The sequence below is a fragment of the Mustelus asterias genome, chromosome 27 (genome assembly GCF_964213995.1).
Source record: "Mustelus asterias chromosome 27, sMusAst1.hap1.1, whole genome shotgun sequence".
Lineage (NCBI taxonomy): Eukaryota > Metazoa > Chordata > Chondrichthyes > Carcharhiniformes > Triakidae > Mustelus > Mustelus asterias.
In genome coordinates this window covers 42,172,193-42,189,558 of record NC_135827.1, presented here as the reverse complement: position 1 = coordinate 42,189,558, position 17,366 = coordinate 42,172,193, and the positions used below count along the sequence as shown (strand labels likewise).

At 43.8% G+C, this 17,366-nt stretch overlaps 1 protein-coding gene across 1 annotated transcript in view; it reads left to right on the top strand.

Annotated features, from left to right (window-relative positions):
* mfrp (membrane frizzled-related protein) overlaps positions 1-15,293 on the top strand; it is a 50,902-nt gene extending 35,609 nt beyond the window's left edge. The window contains exons 10-15 of the mRNA XM_078199158.1: positions 365-441; positions 6,254-6,402; positions 7,378-7,508; positions 8,855-8,989; positions 12,657-12,784; positions 15,030-15,293. Of these exons, the coding sequence (XP_078055284.1) occupies positions 365-441; positions 6,254-6,402; positions 7,378-7,508; positions 8,855-8,989; positions 12,657-12,784; positions 15,030-15,254 (845 nt within the window). The 3' untranslated portion in view covers positions 15,255-15,293. The remainder of the gene's footprint in view (positions 1-364; positions 442-6,253; positions 6,403-7,377; positions 7,509-8,854; positions 8,990-12,656; positions 12,785-15,029) is intronic.
* The last annotated feature ends 2,073 nt before the right edge of the window (positions 15,294-17,366 follow it).

Genomic DNA, 17,366 nt, shown 5'->3' with positions numbered 1-17,366 from the left:
GTGCTTCCGGTGTGGAGTTGCTCCAACTGGGAAATGATCCCTCCATCTTTGCCTGCCGTCTGCTGGGGTAGACATCCATGGAATTTGCAACTTCCTAATTTCTGCTTCGGGTGGGTGCAGTTCCACAGTTGTGCCGCCCCCAGACCTGAAATTCCCACCCAAGGTCAACAGACCTTTAAATGGTCTGTCTAATATTCTGTTCTACACAGGACAATTCCCGTGGTGGGCAGAACCAGAAAGTTTGCCCCTTCATTGATTTTATTGGTTTATTTTGTATAAATGAAGTGCCTAAATACCTGATGATGGATTCCAAGGTGGCTGTGAATTGACAATTGATTACCCGTGTTTGTGTTGCTCTATTTAGATTGTGGTGGCACTCTGACTGCCCTGGAAGGGTCCCTGGCCACTCCTAAACATCCTGAGCAATATCCACACAGGCAAGTACGTAAACGTAGCACAGGTTAAATCATCGTTAACATCTACCGATCCTTTATCTGCACCATTCCCAGCTGGATTCTACAACCCATCAGCCCTAGACTGATCATTGCAGTGACTCACAATCCTACACCAATGCCCATCTATCCACCTCTTTCTCCAATCTTGTCCACCCCTCCCTCCCCTGGGTCGGCCCAATGCACCTCACCTAAAGTAGCGACTCTGGCTGAATTTAAAAAAAGTCTCCCCCTGTCAGGGTGGCTTAGTACAGTTTCAGGTATGGTGTTTTTAACAATACTTTTGACAGAAAAAACTCTTGCATTTATATAGCGCCGTTCACAACCACAGGATGTTTCAAAGCAATTTTCAGCCAATTAAGCACTTTGTTGAATTGTAGTCACTATTATAATTTGGTGTTATGATGGCTGGTGAATTTTAAATTCAATCAATAAATCTGGAATGATAAAAGCTAATCTCAGTAATAAAAGCAAATTACTGCTAATTACTCTAATCTCAATAATGGTGACCATGTAACCATTGTCAATTGTGGTGAAAACCCATCTGGTTCATGAGTGACCTTTAGAGGAAGGAAAGCTTCCAACCTGTCTGGCCTCGCAGACTACTCACAGAATCATACCATACAGATAATGTCCCAGACACCACCATCATCATTCCTGCGTATGTCCTTTCCCTCTGGCAAGGCTGACCCAGCAGATGTGGCAGCACAGTGGTACATAGTCGGGAGGGAATTACCCTCAACATTTTCTCTGCACCCCCATGACATTAAGTCAAACATGGGCAAGGAAACCTCCGCCTGATGACCATTCACCACACCACTCAGCTGCTGAATCAGTTCTCCTCCATGTTGAACACCACTTGGAAGAAGTATTGAGGAAGAAAAAGACACAATATGTATGCTGGGAGGAGGACATCAGTGTCCATCACCAAACGTTTCTTGTTAGCACCACCACTGACAAGCTGGCTGAGCCCTAATGGACACAGCTGCTAGACTTGGTCTATGGCAGGTGGTGAGGAAACCAGCAGGAAGAAAAAATATCCTTGACCTCATCCTCACCAACCTGCCTGCTGCAGATGCATCTGTCCATGACAGTATTGGTAGGAGTGGCCACTGTACAGTGCTTGTGGATACAAAGTCCCATGTTGGCACATTTGGAGAACTGGTGCAGACACAATGGGCCGAATGGCCTCCTTCTGTGCCGTAACAGTTCTTTGATTCTGTGACCGATGCTCTTCTCTGCATCAGAGTCAGAAGTGAGGATGTTTGTGGATAATTGTACATGTTCAGCATCATTCATGGCTCCTCAGATACTGAAGCAGTCCATGTCCAAATGCAGCAAGACCTGGACAATATTCAGGACTGAGTTGATGTCTGTTGGCAGACTATTCAACTACAGTAAGTGGATAATAATATTCATGCCACACAAGTGTCAGGAAATGACTATTTCCAGCAAGAGAGAATCCTGCCATATCCCCTTGATATTTAATGGCATTACCATCACTGATTCCCCCACTTTCAACATCCTGGGGGTTGTCATTGACTAGAAACCTAACTGGTCATATAAATACAGTGGCTACAAGAGCAGGCAAGAGGTTGGGAATTCTGCGGTGAGTAACTCACCTCCTGACTCCCCAAAGCCTATCTACAAGGTACAAGTCAGGAGTGTGATGCAATACTCTTCTCGTCCCTGAATGAGTGCAGCTCCAGCAACACTCAAGAAGCCTGACACTATCCAGATCAAAGCAGCTCACTTGATTGACACCCCATTTACCACCTCAGAAAATCATTCCCTCCACCATTAATAAAGAGTGGCAGTAGTGCAGTGATGCACTACAAGATGCATTGTAGGAACTCACCTTCGAAAGCACCTTACAAACCCATGAACTCTACCAAAGAAATAGAACCAAGGGAAAGTAGAAAGAGGCCATTCAACCCATCATGTCTGTGCTAGCTTTTGTAAACAAGAAAGGAAAGCACCCATACGCTTCCTTGACCACCTTATCCACCAGAACTGCCACATTCAAGGATCTGCGCTGTGAATCCCAATCAATATCTTCCCATTTATTGAGAATGCCTCGCTTGGTTTGCCATCCAAATGTATTACCTCACACTTTTCCAGATTGAATTCCATTTGCCACTTCTCTGCCCATTGAGCCAAACCATTGATGTCATTCTGGAGTCCACAGCTATCCTCTTCACTATCAACTATCAGTGCAAAGATGTGCGGGTTAGGTGGATTGGCCATGCTAAATTGCCACTTAGTGTCAGGGGGACAAGCTAGGGTAAATGCATGGGATTATGGGATAGGGCCTGGGTGGGATTGTGGTCGGTGCAGACTCGATGGGCCGAATGGCCTCCTTCTGCACAGTAGGGATTCTATGATTCTATGATAACTCCACGGCCAATTTTTGCATCATCATCCAAATTTCCCAATCATGCCACCCACGTTAAAATATACAACAAACAGCAAGGGCCCCAACTCTGGGCCCTGTGGAACACTGCTGGAAACCCCTTTCCATTCACACAAACATCCATTCACCATTACCCCTTCAGTCCTGTCACGGAACCAACCTGTCACCTTCCCCTGCAATCAGTGAAATCTCACTTTTTTGACCAAATTGCCATGTGGGATCTTGTCAAATATCTTGCAGATATGTAGATAAAATCCACTGCACTACCCCCATCAATCCTCCTTCTTGCTTCCTCAAAAAATTCTATTAAGTTAGTAAGACACGATTTTCACCTGGCAAAAACAAGCTAATCCCTAATCAATTCATTCCTTTCTAAGTGATAGCCTAGAAGACTGACAGCCACCTAGAAGGACAAGTGCAGCAGACACACGGGAACACCACTACCTGCAAGTTCCCCTCCAAGTCACTCTCCATCCTGACTTGGAAATAAATCGACGATCCTTCAATGTCACTGGGTCAATATCCTGGATCTCCCTCCCTAACAGCACTGTGGATGTACTTACACTACATGGACTGCAGCAGTTCAAGAAAACAGCTCACCAACACCTTCTCTAGGGCAATTAGTGATGGGCAATAAATGCTGTCCTAGCCAGCAATGCCCACATCCTGTGAACGAATACATTTTTAAAAATGAGATAATGACTATGTTTTAGCCGTGGTGTTTGAGGGATAAAACATGGCGAGGACACTGGGGAAACTCCCCTGTTCTTCTTTGAATAATGCCATCCAAAGCTGGCACCTTCAATACTGCAACACTGTCATTACTGGGAGTGACAGCCTGGATTTGTGCTGAAGTGTCTGGAGTGGGACTTGAAACTCTGACTTTTGGATTCAGAAGTGAGAGTGCTGAGCCACAATTGGCATCTGTTAGATGACACAGCAAGTGGGGGCAAGCTATGTGACTGCGAATGCATCAAAAGTGATCTCTAATTCCAGTGCCAAGGCCAGTAACAAAGTCTGAGATTAACCAGCAGATTCTGTGTTGTAGTCTGTGTAGCTCAGTTACAAATTGTCTTTAATAATTGAGAATCAGGAGGTGTTAGACACAGAAACAGACAAACTCTGTACAGCAGAATTAGACCTATAACATGGGTTGTGCCACTAAAGGATACTCCAGATGTTCATGTGCATTTGATGAATGCATATTGTTTAGTCTGTGGTCAGGATAGAGGCTCTATTGCAACTAAATTCTAATTTAAGACTAGCTCAGCTGTTAAAAACAATACATCGCTTCCCTTCTACTCACTGTCTCACTGTTCCTTCTCTTACTTATACCAGCCCTGTTTGTCCAGCAATTTCAAACTTCAATTTCACTTCTTTTCTGAAGACACCGATTCTTATTGGGGCACAATTCCAAGGGTGTAGAGAGCCCTGTGATACTGAAACCAAGTGGCGGTGCAAGTGTTGGCAGACTATTCAACTACAGTATGCCCCCTAAACTCCCATCGCATCTTTGCCTAGTGTTCATACTGGAGCATGGTCCAGCTGGAGGTGCTGGATGCTGATGGAATTGGTCGTGGGTTTGGAAGGTGCTGTCGATGGAGACTTGGCAAGTTCCTGCAGGGCATCTTGTTGATGGTACATACTGCTGCCACTGCATGCCAGTGGTGCAGAGAGTGAACGTTTGAGATGTTGGAAGCGTTGCCAATCAAGTGGATTACTTTGTCATGGATGATGTCAAGCTTCTTCAGTGTTGTTGGAGCCGCACTCACCCAGGAAAGTGGAGAGTATTCCATCTATCCTGACTTGTGTCTTGTAGATGGTAGACAGGCTTTGGGAAGTCAGGAGGGAGTTACTCGCCTCAGAATTCCCAGCCCCTCACCTACTCTTGTAGCCACAGTATTTATATGACTAGTCTAATTCAGTTTCTGCTCAATAGTAGCTCCCAGGATGTTGATAGTGGGGGATTCAGCGATGGTAATGCCATTGAATGTCAAAGAGAGACGGATAGATTCTCACTTGCTGGGGATGGTCATTGCCTAGCACTTGTGAGGTACTAATTTTATTTGTCACTCATTAGCGCAAGCCTACATCTTGTCCAGGTCTTGCTGTATGTGGGCCTGGACTGCCTCAATATCTGAGGAGTCGCGAATGGTGCTGAACATTGTGCAGAACATCAGTGAACATCCTCACTTCTGACCTTATGATAGAAGGAAGGTCACTGATGAAGCAGCTGAAGGTGGTTGGGCCTAGGACACCACCCTGAGGAACTCCTGCAGTGATGGCCTGAAGCTGAGATGATTGACCTCCAACCACCACAACCATCTTCCTTTGTGCCAGGTATGACTCCAACCAGTGAAGAGTTTTCCCCCGATACCCATTGACTCCAGGTTTGCCAGGGCTCTTTGATGCCACAGTTGGTCAAATGCTGCCTTGGTATCAAGGGCAGTCACTCTCACCTCACCTCTTGAGTTCAGCTCTTTTGGCCATGGTTGGACCAAGGTTGGAATGAAGTCAGGAGCTTAGTGGCCCTGGCAGAACCCAAAGTAAGCATCATTGAGCTGGTTATTGCTGACGTCAGAGAGATGAGTGCCACTTAATAGCACTGTCTATGATACAATCATCAATTTGCTAAGGAATGAGAGGAGATTGATGGGGTTGTAATTGGCTGGATTGGATTTGTCCTGTTTTTTGTGTACAGGACATACCTGGGCAATTTTCCACATTGGTGGGTAAATGCCAGTATTGTAGCTGTACTGGAATGGCTTGGCTAGGGATGCAGGTGATTCTGAGAACAAGTCTTCAGTACTATTGCTGGAATGTTGTCAGTGCTCATTACCTTCACAGTATTATCCAGCATAATCTAGGCTGGCACTTCAGTGCTGCACTGTCAGAGGTGGCTTTTGAATGAGATATAAAGCCCAGGCCTCAATGGTCCTTTCAGTTGAACACCGAAGATCCCAATGGTACTATTTGAAGATGAGCAGACAGGTTGCCTTGCTATCCCTCAGGTAACATCAGTAAAACAGTTTAATTGGTCATTGCTGTTACTGCAGTTTGGTGGAATTTACTGCATGCAAATTAGCCACCACATTTCGTACATAAAATTACTTTCAAAGTACCACAAAACACTAATTTATCCGAAAGATGTGAGCAGTGCTACATAAACACAATATTTTCCTTTCTTCTTGGGCTTTCCGGATACATATATATTTATCACGTTACCCTGGCAATCCATGCACCTCCAGTTCACACTATCGGCTTTTCTCTTTGTCTATTTAACCCTTTCTTAATGGAAGTATTTAAAGTTGTTTCAGTGAAGGACTCTCACTGGATTTTTGCGTAATTCTACACCGTTGTTTGGTAATTCCTGTGTTCTGTCGTGTAGGTTTGTGTGTGGCTTATCGCAGTCCCTCAGGGTCACATAATCCAATTGCAGTTCCACAACTTCAGTTTGGAAGCTGCAACAGATTGTCGCTATGACTTTGTGGAGGTGCATGACCGAGCTAGCAGCAGCCCCAGCAGCCTCATGGGAAGGTAATGTGTACAAATGTGCATGTGCGCAACGCAGTATACCAGTGACCTTTCACCTCTGGGATCTAGAGCTGGGTTGAGTCTGGGAAGATTGATGGCACATTACACAACAGCTTCTGATCTCAGGGAGCCAGATTTACTCTCATTTCTTGCACAGGAATGTGATGCTCATGGATGACTGCCAAGCAGGGCAGAGGGAAGCTTTGCGCTGCACACTCCTCCAGTCCTGCCCTGAACCATGTTGAGTAGAGGATGCTGTATCTGCAGCCAAACAATACACAAGAGCTAGTCAAGGGCAGAGTCAAGTAAATATTGGGAAGGCTGAAGCTATGACCTTCAGTCCCTCCTCTGCAAACTCTGCTCTCTAGCCACTGCCTTCATTTCTCAAACAAGAACAGAGAATGTCAGAAAAGCTCAGCAAGTCTGGCAGAATCTGTAAGGAGAGAAACGGAGTTAACGCTTCGAATCTTTTTGGCTCATTTCTCACTGTGGCAACTGTGTGGAGCTTGTTCACACATTTGGTGTCATATTTAACTCTGAGTTGAGTTTTTACATGCAGTAAATCCCATCCAGCTTTCACCCCAATACTCGCGAACCTACACTGATCTCAGGGTTAAGCAACATCGTAATTTTAAAATTCTCATTCTCATTTTCAAATACCCCCCATGGCCACACCACTCCCTATCTCTGGAATCTCCTCCAGTCCCCGCACCCCAAGATACCTGCACTTGACCAAGCTTTTAGTGATCAGTTTGGTGACATATTTTATTTGACGATGAAGTGTCTGTGAAATGTTATTATGTTTAAAGCATTCTTTTGGGGAGAATTGATTCCTGTACCATCTCAGAACCTTCTGACAATGAATTACAAAGAGACAGAAGGTGATATGTGGGCTTGAACTTATAGCTTTTTGAGAACAGGTGGGCAAAGAAATGGGAGTGAAAAACACAACATATAGCCACTTCTTTCCTTTTAAAGATACTGTGGAGACTCCCTCCCTCCGACTCTGACATCCCCCCGGCATGAGATGCTGGTTCTCTTTGTGGCTGATGAGGGCGAATCAGATGAGGGATTCTTTGCCACCTACCAATCAGTTAACAGGAGTGAGGGTAAGAAACAGTGCACACGTTACAACATCTACAATGTATTTTTCAAATGTAGGCACTGAAGGTTAAACAGGGCGGCACGGTGGCACAGTGGTTAACACTGCTGCCTTACAGTGCCAGGTTCCCGGGTTCAATTCCAGCCTACGGTCACTGTCTGTGAGGAGTTTGTACATTCTCCTCGTGACTGTGTGGGTTTCCTCCGGATGCTCCGGTTTCTTCCCCACAGTGCAAAGATATGCGGGTTAGGGTGATTGGCCCATTGACCCTAGTGTTCGGATTAGCAGGATAAATATGTGGGGTTACAGGAATAGGGCCTGGGTAGGATTGTGGTCGGTGCAGACTCGATGGGCTGAACGGCCTCCTTCTGCACTGTTGTGATTCGGAGGTGTCCCAGTTCTCTTGGGCAGTGAGCTACGCTGACTCCTGCTCCAATCTCCACATTTATTAGAAAGGTCCTTTACTTCATTTAATCCCTACAGTACAGAAGGAGGCCATTCGGCCCATTGAGCCTGCACTGACAACAATTTCACCCTATCCCCATAACCCCACATATTTACCCTAATCCTCCCGAAATCAGGGTCAATTTAGCATGGCCAGTCCACCTAACCTGCACATCTTTGGACTGTGGGAGGAAACCCGAGCACCCGGAGGAAACACACGCAGACATGGGGAGAACTTCAGCTGAGCCTCCCTGCCAAACAAGCAACGATGCCAATGATACCTACCGATGGCTTGTAGATGTAAACCCCAGTCACATAGAACATAGAACATAGAACATTACAGCGCAGTACAGGCCCTTCGGCCCTCAATGTTGCGCCGACCAGTGGTACCAATCTAAAGCCCCTCTAATCTACACTATTCCAATATCATTCATATGTTTATCCAATAACCATTTGAATGCTCTTAATGTTGACGAGTCCAGTACTGCTGCAGGTAGGGCATTCCACGCCCTTACTACTCTCTGAGTAAAGAACCTACCTCTAACATCTGTCCTATATCTCTCACCCCTCAATTTAAAGCTATGTCCCCTCGTGCTAGCCAACACCATCCGAGGAAAAAGGCTCTCACTATCCACCCTATCTAATCCACATGGCTCCAATGTTCAAGGATTCAGAGAAGCAAAAATTATAAATCAACTCCTGTTTCATTTTATTCAAAGTTAAATAGTGTGTATCCCAAATCCCTGTCAGAATTAGTGACTTGTTGTCACTTAGGTCTGTTGAGAATCCAGCATTATCCATATGTGTAATATTTCTGGAACAAATTACTCAGCGTGCAGTCTGTCTCAAAGTTCACAAGATGTTAGACTGTGTGAAATCACTCATTCTTCCTTGTTTCTTCTCTCACAGTGACATGCAGTCCTCATGAGTTTGTTTGTACAAATGGGCAGTGCGAAGCGATGCAGTGGGTGTGTGATGGCTGGAATGACTGCTCGGATGGGAGTGACGAGGTGAACTGCAGTGGGGTCACCTACCTGCCTTATGGTATGTGAACGAGTTAAATGGAATATGACACACAGTTACCGATAGGTACACAAGAATTGCTGGGCGAAGAAAGACAGATCTGTTTCGTTCACCGACCACCTTGATAGTTGTTTAAGGTGATAATGCAGTTGTTGGCTAATTATAGGAATCAATATCCATTAATTAGTCTCAGACCCAGACGTGAGGTGAGAAAACCCCCCAGCGATGGAGAGCTTTGGGAATCATAGCCAAGATACACTCGCCACATGTTATGTCTCACTCTCTCTCACATACACACTCACAAACATTCACTCACATCTCTCTCACACATACACATTCACTCATCCCTCTCACACACTCTGATTCACTCACTCTCATCTCTCACACAGACACACATACTCTTCTCTCTCACACACATGCACTCACTCACTCTCATTTCTATCACACATTCAGCTCCCTCCAAGGCCTGCCTTCCCCCCTTCCATTCACAGGCCCCACTCTTACTATTACTCCCCGTCACTCCTCACAGGCCCCACTCTCACTATTATTCCCCATCACTCCTCACAGGCCTTACTCTCATTATTACTCCCTGTCTCTCCTCACAGGCCCCGCTCTCACTATTACTCCCCGTCACCCCTCACAGGCCCCGCTCTCACTATTACTCCCCGTCACCCCTCACAGGCCTCACTCTCACTATTACTCCCCGTCACTCCTCACAGGCCCCGCTCTCACGATTACTCCCCGTCACCCCTCACAGGCCCCGCTCTCACTATTACTCCCCATCACCCCTCACAGACCTCACTCTCACTATTACTCCCCGTCACCCCTCACAGACCTCACTCTCACTATTACTCCCCGTCACCCCTCACAGACCCCGCTCTCACTATTACTCCTTTTCCATGCTCAATCTGATCAATACATTTTAAGTTTTATGCTGTTCCCTGCTTGTCCAATCAGAGACTGAATTCTGGAGAAGCCGGCCTCTGGTTGGAAGAGCCGGAAACAGGGCGAAACTCAAATTGTCTCACTCAGCCTGGCCTGCCGCGGAAGTCCTGAGAGGCTCCTGTGGAACCCGTTTGGGTACCCTGATATAGATTGTGAATAACCTGGGCCCAAGCATTGATCCTTGCGATACACGACAAGTCATAGCCTTCCAATCTGAAAATAAAACATTTATTCTCACTTTCTGTTTTCTGTCCATTAACCAGTTCTCAATTAGTGTCAGTATATTACCCCCATTCCATGTGATCTAATTTTGTTCTCTAACCTCTTGTGTGGAACTTAATCAAAATCTTTCTGAAAATCACAGGGACTGCAGTGGATCAAGAAGGCAGCTCACTACCGCCTTCTCAAGGGTAGTTAGGGATGGGCAATAAATGTTGGCCTACCCAGCAATGCCCACAACCCATGAATGAATTAAAGATATCACATCCACCAGTTCCCCTTAACTATTCTGCTTGTTGCAACCTCAAAAAACTCCAACAGGTTTGTTAAACATGATTTCCCTTCTATAAATCCATTTGCCCTGCCTAATCTTAACATTATTTTCCAACTGTCCTGTTATCACATCCTTTCTTATAGATTCCAGCATTTTACCTGTTACTGATGTCAGGCTAACTGGTCTGTAGTTCCTTGTTTTCTCTTTCTCTCCTAAACAGTGGGATTATATTTGCTATCGTCCAATCTTCAGGAATCATTTCAGAGTCTATAGAATTTTAAAAGATGACCACCAATGCATCTATTATCTCTGCTGCCACTTCTTTCAACACACTGAGATGTAAATCATCAGGTCCAGGGGATTTATCTGCTTAAGTCCCATTAATTTATCTCGTACTTTTTTTTACTAATATTGATATCTTGGAGTTCCTCATTTATGCAAATCCTTTGATTCTATATTTCTGGGAAGTTTTTATTATTTTTATTTGTGTAGACAGTGACAAAGCATTATTTTTGTTTCTCTGCCATTTCCTTATTCCCCATTAGAAATTCTCCTGACTCTGCTAGTAGTGGACCCATATTGTTTTTGAAAATCTATTCCCTTTTACATACTTATAGAAGTTTTTTACAATCCATTTTTGTTTCTCGCTAGTTTATTCTTGTATTCGACTTTCCCTTTCTTACTCTTTTTCTTGGCAGGATTCTTTCCTTTGCAGAATTATAAAATGCTCCCTATTTTCAGGCTTGCCAGTTCTGCCGACTTTAGTCACCTCTTCCTTTGATTTCTTGGTTTTCTTTAATTAGCCATGATTGGAACACTTTCCTTGCTTGATTTTTATGCATTAAAGGAATGCATTTCTGTTGTAAGTTATATATTAGTTCTTTAAATGTTAGTCATTGTCAGTCTATGGCCATATCCTTTAACATAGTTTCCCAATCAATCAAAGCTAGTTTGCCCCTCATACCTTCATAGTTTCTTTTGTTTAGATTTAGGACCCTCATCTCCAATTGAACTACATCACTTTCAAACTTAATGTAAAATTCTATCATATTATGATCACTCTTTCCTAAAAGTTCCACTACAACAGTTATTATTAGATCTAAATATATATACTAGACCTAAAATAGTCTGTTCCCTTGTTGGTTCTACGACACACTTCTAGAAAAGCATCTCGCGTACATTTCAAGTATTCATCCCCACAATATTAGTACCAATTAGGTAGACACAGTCTATATGTAAATTGAAATCCCCATGATTACTTATTATCCCAATATACGCAATTCTAATTTCCTGATTTATACTGTGATTTACATTACCACTGCTGTTTGGTGGCCTATGAACAACTCTCACCAATGTTTTCTGCCCCTTACAGTTTCTTAGTTCCACCCAAACTGATTATATGTCTTGATCTTTAGCTAAGGCTATCCCTCACTATAGTACTAATGTCCCCTTTAATTAACGGAGCTACCCCACCACCTTTTCCTAGCTTCCTCTTCTTCCTGAATATCACATACCCTTTGACATTCAGGTCCCAGCATTGGTTTTCTTGTAGCCAGGTCTCTAATGGTTATCAGGTCATACATACATATGAATTCCTCTTTGAACTGATTATTCATTGGTTTTATTGTAGATGCTGTGGACATTTAGATGCAGAGCCATCAGTTTTTTTACTCTTTTTGTAAACTCTGGCTCTATCTACTGACACACACTTAGCGACCTGGTTCAGTGGATCTTTTACTCTTTTTGGTCTAAAAGTTGGGGACCTCACCCCACTCACCAAATACCCCTTACTGCCTTCTCTGTTCTTCTATTGAACAGTAAGAAGTCTCATAACACCAGGTTCAAGTCCAACAGGTTATTTGGAATCACAAGCTTTCGGAGCGCTGCTCCTTCTATTGATGTTGATGGCTCCTCTTTGAGGATTGAAATTGGAACATTCAGAACCAGCTGAAGTGTCCTCTGGCACTAAGCCTAAGCAGCCATTCCTCTTATTCGGATCTAGAAAGTGTCAGAAAGTTATTCCAGCATGACAATGTTCCCAGCTGTAACATAATATGCCACCCCAGTAAATTGAGCACAGAGCGAGTGAGCCTGGGTAACATTATGGTCAATGACCCGTAACCACTCTTAGCAGTATATATACCCTTCGGACAAGGAGGAAGAGCTTAGACACAAAAGTTGTGAAGCTGCCCCACAATCTGTGAAAACTTACCCAGATCATGTCATGAAACCTTTGCTCTTGTTTCCCAGAAACTGATTGTGAGAAGGTTGAGGTGGAGATGTGTCGAGGCCTCAGTTATAATGAGACTTCTTTCCCCAATATCTGGCTTGGAATTCCGGATCAGAGAAGTTCTATTTCCAGCCTGAAGGACTACAAGGTGAGAGGGCTGAGCTATACCTGGCGATACCATAGCTTACTGCTGTTTCTCAGTGTGGAACATTTGTATGAGTGGTTTAACATCTATTAATATATTTAATAATTTTGAACTTGATTCAAACTCAACTGTGTTCTGTTGATATCATCTCCCAGAACATGTTGGAACCACATGCACTGGGTATCTAGGATTGTGTTAGTCCTGACAGCACAAGGTCTCTGCAGTGACACAAAAGCCCGGGTGCTATGGGTTTGTGTTGGACAAAGTCCACTTGAGAAGCCTAACAATAGGAAATAAATATCCTGAAGTTAAATTGCACGGTGAGCAATGAGCTGTGAGCGATTTCTGTTGTCACATACCCAGTAACAGATTTAGCTACAGTTCTATTACCTGAAGGAAATTGAATATATAAAGATGATCCCACACCTTCAATATGCAGTAGATTCTCGTTGTAGACTAATTCCAATTATTTGTTCTTCTGTTGGAATATCTGCATAAATATTTCCTAATACACAAAAGCAATCAAACAAATCTCCAAAATATTCTTCCAGCTACACACCTGTATTATTGCACTCTAGACTGATGCCCTTCAACCTACCCCTCCCTCAGTGCAGAGAAACCCCCTCCCTCAGTGCAGAGAAACCCCCTCCCTCAGTGAAATCCCTCCCTCGGTGAAACTCCTCTCTCAGTGAAACTCCTCCCTCAGTGAAACTCCTCCCTCAGTGAAACTCCTCCCTCAATGAAACTCCACCCTCAGAGAAACCCCTCCCTCAGAGAAACCCCTCCCTCAGAGAAACCCCTCCCTCAGATAAACCCCTCCCTCAGTGAAACCCCACCCTCAGTGCAGAGAATTCAGGCAGTGAATTCCAGACACTCACCACCCTCTGTGATAAGAGCTTTTCCTCATGTCCCATCTAATCCTTCTACCAATCACCTTCAGTCTATGCCCCCTGGGATTTGACCCCTCAGCTAGGGGAACCAAGTCTTTCCAGTCCACCCTGTTTACTCTGTGATCAGGTCACCTCTTAGCCTCCTCTGTTCTAAGAAAACAAGATGTGGAGATGCCGCTGTTGGACTGGGGTAAACACAACACCAGGTTAAAGTCCAACAGGTTTATTTGGTAGCAAAATCCACTAGCTTTCGGAGCGCTGCCCCTTCGTCAGGTGAGTGGGAGCTCTGTTCACAAACGGGGCATACAAAGACACAAACTCAATTTATAAAATAATGGTTGGAATGCGAATCTTTACAGACAATGTGAGTTCAACAAGAAAACAACCCCAGCCTCTCCAATCTCTCCGCATTGCTGCAATTTTCAAGCCCTGGCAACATTCTTGTAAATCTCTCTGCAGAGCAATGATGTCCTTCCTGTAATGTGGTGACCAGAACTGTACACAAAACTCCAGCTGTGGCCTAACCAGCATTTTATCCAGTTCCATCATTATATCCATGCTTTTGTATTCAATATCTCATCAAATAAAGAAAATAATTCCATACACTTTCTTAACCACCTTGTCCACATGTCCTACACCTTCAGGGACCCGTGAACATGGACTCCAAGGTATCTCACTTCCTCAACCCCGCTCAATATCTTTCCACTTATTGAATATTCTCTTGCTTTGTTTGACCTTCCCAGATGTATTGCCTCACACTTTTCCGGATTGAATTCCATTTGCCACATCTCTGCCCACTCAACCAAACCAAACATTCTGGAGTCAACAGCTATCCTCTTCACTATCAACTCCATGGCCAATTTTTATGTCATCTGCAAATTTCCCAATCATGCTGCCCACATTTAATTCTAATTATTATTAGTATTGCAAGTATTCAATTATGCCAAGTTTTGGGTGGTGTAGATTGGAAGTTGGAAGTGATACTGAGGGACCTGGGGTTTTCTATAGTTTTGAGGTTCCAGTAAACAGTGGGTCAGAGTAGGAAAGTGAGAATAGTCTAAGGTGTACAGATTTAATAACTTATTTATGTCCTGTGGATTTAAAGAAATGGTGAGATCCTGGTCCAGAACAGCTATTTATTTAGAGCGAGGATAATGATACATTTCCTGCTCCTTTTGTCACGGTGTCTGTTACTGACAGCCCTGTGATCAGATATTATTTGCACTCTTGGTGTTCTGCTGAATGGTTGGGTGTTTGATTTGGTCCAACAAAGTTTCAGTGCTAACAGTTTTGACTATTTCTAATTCTTTCATGCCTGGATGTCCCAAAGCTAACACTTTATCCTTTCATTTCAACAGCTTCTGACTGAACTGGCTTGCTATGAGAATCTCCGCCTACTGACCTGCAGCATCTTTGTGCCCAAGTGCACAAGGGATGGCGGGGTAGTTCCACCCTGCCAGTCCCTCTGCCAGTCTGCTGAGAAACAGTGCCAGCACTCACTTGAATCGCTGGGCATAATGTGGCCTTTCAACTGTAACCTATTCCCAGACTCTGATGATCCCATTGAATGTATGAGACCATAGAGAGCTAACTCTCTGATCCAATCTATAGCTGCAACTCCCATTCCCATTAACAACTGAAGCAATAATTGCAACACACTAATGGCAGCATCTAGGAGAGCACAAACCTCACTAAAACATTGCATTTCTTAGTATAAGTGAAGAATTAGAAGTTTTATAGGTCCTCACGTGAAGTTTTATTCTTCATTCTAAAGCTGTGATGATGGAACTCAGATTTAAAGACACACCAGAACTGCCAGTTGACCCTGCACCTGTAAATGGACCAATCTGAGATTGGAATGTCACAATCCCAACACTGGAACACTCACGTTATGGAAGACACAATTTTATTGAAGCAACGCAAACTATGACTGAGTAGCTTTCGAGCAGCCCTAATTTATCATAAACATGGACGTGTTTTGTAGTTATGGTGACATTGTGTGTTTCCAGGGTCCTGGTAAATGAGATCACTGTTACTATAACATGTTAATGTAAGCCTGGGTGGCACTGACTCACTGGGGTAATCTTACCTTCACCATAGGGTTGGCAACCCTCCAAGATTGGCATGGAGATTCCAGGAATTGGAGATCAATTTCCAGGGCACTGCCGGAATCATAAGGATACTTAAATAAATCTTTGAACATTTCTCTTTACCAGATGTAGAAATATTGAAAACAGAAAAGGCAGTTTAACTGACAGTCAAGAATCATCCAATTGGGTATGAGTCTTTTTGCCTTCCAATTGGGGCAGAAGGCGTACATCACAATGGTGGATGTGTTGGCTGAAACAAGGGGACAAGTCATGTCATGACACCTCCAGGAATACATTTAATCAAAGTTGGCAACCATATTCACTTTCCCCAGCAAAGTGTGGTGGAGCACTGATTTCACATCCTGCCCAGTTTTGAACTTGGATGACGTTTAAAACTAATGTCGCACCCAGTCCCATTGGTCTTCTGATGGTTGAGTTAAGGTAAAATAGCCCCAGTGTGTCAGTCAAAAGTCTGAAAGCAATTTCCCCAAAGCCCAATTGATGAACAAGATGTCTGGTGTGATATGGAGTCACGCAGATCACCAGACTTCTGGGTTTGATGTCTGGCCTGCGTACAATTAAAGTTTCTCAGCTAGGGCAGCTGATGTTCATGAATTGACTTCAGTTTTATTGTGCTGGAAAGGGTAAGAAATCAGCCAGGGTCCCTTTTGCTGATCACTACCCAATGACTGGTACTCGAAATTACCTTCGTAGCTTCTCAGTGGGGACTCTGTTTGGTTGCCTTGCGATGCCACCACAGCCGGGCAGACTGTTAAACTCACTGTTGAGGGCCACACTTGAAGAGTGGTGATTTGGATTACTATTTGGGTAATTCAAGAGAAGAGAGAAAGGAAGAAAATTGGGGGAAATAGTAAAGCAAAAGGTCAGCAACTCCATTTAACACTACATTATAATCCATTTAGTGCAAATTATCTGTATCTTGTATAGCTTTATAATGATTAATTTACATACAGAAATAAATACAGCAGCAAAATACTTTCTGAAATAAATCTACTTTTGGTGAGCTCTAGTCTATGAGGAAACTTGCATTTATGTACTTACTGCCTTATCACTTCCCCGGAGATGTTTCATGTCATCTGGTTTGAGTGAACACTGGTGTTGATTGAGGGATGAATGTTGAACATTAGGTGCCTGAGAATTCCCTGATCTTTAATGTCTTTAGCATTAATGTGAGTCACTGGAGTTGGGGTATTGGTTTGATCTTATCCACATGCTCACACTTCAGACAATGCAGCACTCCCTCCATGTTTAATTGTTACGTGCTGAGATTAGATTGTCACGTCCAGGGGTGAATTGAGTGTATAGAGATTATATAACACCATTAAACATCTGTTTTGTTTTAGTTAATATTTATTACCTTCAGAAACTTTTCTTTGAAAAATAGACAGTTTTTGTGAGAATTGGTTTGTTTTGCTCGATCTGTTCCAAGTCCCTGTATTGTTAGTCATGCTGTTCCCATTTTCTGTCTTCCCTCATTTTGTTCCCATTCCTTGTGTCTTTTCTCATCCTGCTGTTCCTGGTTTTGCCTCTGAGCACACCAACCATTTCCTCTTGGAATCAGAGCCAGTGAGTAAGAGTTTTCTC